This window comes from Lactuca sativa, chromosome 1 (assembly GCF_002870075.4).
Source record: "Lactuca sativa cultivar Salinas chromosome 1, Lsat_Salinas_v11, whole genome shotgun sequence".
In the NCBI taxonomy this organism is placed as follows: domain Eukaryota; kingdom Viridiplantae; phylum Streptophyta; class Magnoliopsida; order Asterales; family Asteraceae; genus Lactuca; species Lactuca sativa.
The window spans coordinates 211,194,881-211,197,738 of record NC_056623.2 but is presented as its reverse complement, the minus strand read 5'-3'; the positions used below and the strand labels follow the sequence as shown (position 1 = coordinate 211,197,738).

General features: G+C 36.7%; 1 protein-coding gene across 1 annotated transcript; it reads left to right on the top strand.

Moving 5' to 3' along the window:
• Nucleotides 1-820: 820 nt before the first annotated feature.
• On the top strand, nucleotides 821-2,585 carry LOC111909098 (acyltransferase Pun1). The gene has a single exon (XM_023904885.3). The coding sequence runs from the start codon at nucleotides 1,045-1,047 to the stop codon at nucleotides 2,398-2,400; it is 1,356 nt and encodes a 451-aa protein (XP_023760653.1). The 5' UTR covers nucleotides 821-1,044; the 3' UTR covers nucleotides 2,401-2,585.
• Nucleotides 2,586-2,858: the final 273 nt, after the last annotated feature.

Below are 2,858 nucleotides of genomic sequence, written 5' to 3'. Positions count from 1 at the left end.
AACTGTTATATGTGCTTCGTTCTAGTAGGTTCGGGCTGATATTTTTTTTTTTTAAATTGTAGATCACTGTTTGACCTTATTTGTAGACTCAAGAAACACCGTATTTTCATATTTATTGAGCGAATTACAGCCCTCTAAACATGAGATATAAAATTTGTTTTGTTCCTACTACTGCAGTGTACTGAATTTTTAGTTCACTTTAAACTGTCATACCCGCTTCGTTATAAGTCTGTTCAGGCTGAATAATTTTGAAAAATGGAGTTCAATGTTTGGCCTTAGTTTTAGATTCCAAAAACACCTTATTTTCATATGTATTAAGTGACTTATATTCATCTAGACGTAAGATATCAAAACACTAAGTATAAAAAAAATCGTATTTCTATTTTTTCCGGTTCTAGATTCACTCTACTCGGTTTCACCCTACTCACTTTGATATTTTTGGGATTACCAGTTCTAGACCGACTTACCCAGTCCCGTACCCGGAACCAAACCAAACCCAGTATGGTTTCCGGTTCTAACAAATCATGTTAACCAGTTTCCGGGTCCGGGTCATCCGGGCCCGATTTGGACCCACTTTCATCGGTAGTATATAATATTCTTAGTTCAGTCCAATTTTGTTGTGTTATGTTATGCTACGTTCAATTCCATTCTACTCACTCCATATACCAAGGGTTTTCAATTATTTTATTATATAGGTTGATTTTCCTGGGTACCTTACCAAGATCACCAAGGGATCTTGATCACCATATTGAAATTTGCACAAAGTCAATTAATTAATCAAGAAAGGCAGCTGCCAACTGATTCCAAGAACCGTAATTAACACTACAAATTGCACCATGTGAACCTATCAAGGAAGTCAAATGGGCAACTAATCAATCTGGAATGCATGGGAAAGCAAGTTGCCATAACGGTTAATATTTAAAATATATACACTTTCCATTCATTTGAACTAATGGGGTGGCACTCTTGACTATCTCACCAGGTACATATATATAATGATTCAACGCTAAAACAAAGTCTTACCTTCGAAGCCATTAAACCAGAATGATAGGGAAGCTCCTACGATTAGGAAGAAGGCAACTTCACACCATTATCTCTCGAGAAACAATCAAGCCTTCAAGTGTAACCTCTTCTCACCTCCACACTTATAATCTTTCCTCAATTGATAAATTAGCCCAACACACGTACATGCCACTGATTCTCTACTACTCAAACAATGACAATAGCAATTTATCTGCCTATGATAAAGCCCAGAAAATGAAGAAATCGTTGTCACAAAGCCTAGCACGATACTACCCCTTTGCAGGAACGTTACAAACTCCCACAACACCTTATGTTGATTGTAACGATGAGGGAGTTGTATTTGTTGAAGCCAAAAATGATAGCCAACTGGAAACATTCCAGCATTGTATCAGTGAACAAGATGAAACCGTAGAGCAACTTTTTGCCGATGGTCTGTTTTGTGACAACTCTCCTCATAGTAAGAGTCTCATTGGGGTTCAACTCAATCACTTTTCCTGTGGTGGAGTCATTGTAGGATTGTCTATGTCACACAAAATCGGTGATGGCTGCACTTTAGTCTCATTTATAAGTCATTGGGCTTCGGTGACACGTTATGGTTCAACTGAGCACGAAGAGGTACAACCCCTTAACCCTCGTTTCCTTCATTCCCCGAGTATAAGTTCTATTCTTTCCGAAGCTCAGGTTATCAGTCAAGGGTATGACAATCGTGTCACAAAGAAATTCGTTTTCCCTAACACAAAATTAAGCGATCTCAAGAACAAAGTCAACGCCTTATCGTTAGCTGGATCTACATCACCTATTAAAAACCCTACGCGGGTTGAAGTGTTGACCTCTTTACTGTATAAAACCGCTGTGGCAGCAGCCACCTCAAAAGCAGGTTGCTTTAAGCCATCTTATTTGTTTATGCCAGTGGATATACGTAACAAATTTGTCGAAAAGCTGCCCCAAACAATGGTGGGAAATTTCGTGGGGATCATGATGATACCTACGAGGAAGGCAAGTGAAACTTCTTTAAGTGTGATGGTTGAGGAGATGAAGAAAGAAAAGTCGCAACTTGAAGGTATTCCAAGTGTGGAACATGCTGCTGAGAACTTTAAAACGTTGAAGTTAAAACTTGGAAACGAAGATATAGAGGATGTTATTCAGAGATCGTATTGGTGTTCGAGTTTATGTGGGTTCCCTTATAACAAAGTGGATTTTGGGTGGGGGAAGCCTATGGGTGCGTCATTAGCAGTTAGGTCCGCAGATCGGATTGGTTTCCTGTTGACGGATACTCCGGATGGAGATGGTATCGAGGCGCTAGTGGTTTTGGAAAAAGAAGACATGGAAATATTCGAGAATGACAAGGAGATGCTGTCATTTTGCCAAATTATCTAGATTTATTTTTTCATATGTATCAATAACCGCATATGCGTTAAAAACAATCCCACGAGGCCACGACCATTTACTAGTGCAAGATATTTGGTCATAAAGGGACTAGATCTGGCATTGGTATTTGAAAATGGCGTTCATTATATGTAAAATTTCGCTCTAATTGTTATTTTAATGGTATGTAATTGAAGTTTTATATCAATTTGTAATAGAAAAAAGTGTAGGCAATTCAAGTCAAAGTATATCTCTATATCAATAAACTAGGTGCGAGACCCGTGTATTACACGGGTTGATTTAAAAAAAGATTAAACATTAAATTAAAATGTAAACATAAATTTTTTTTAATACATAATTTTAAAATAAGAAATGAAGAAACTTATTTATTGCAATTTAATATATATATATATATATATATATATATATATATATATATATATTTAATACTTTACATATATAAGTAGATG

Bases quoted from the DNA above. Each gene is read 5' to 3' on its own strand.
- LOC111909098 (XM_023904885.3), top strand. From the start codon at position 1,045: ATGATAGGGAAGCTCCTACGATTAGGAAGAAGGCAACTTCACACCATT.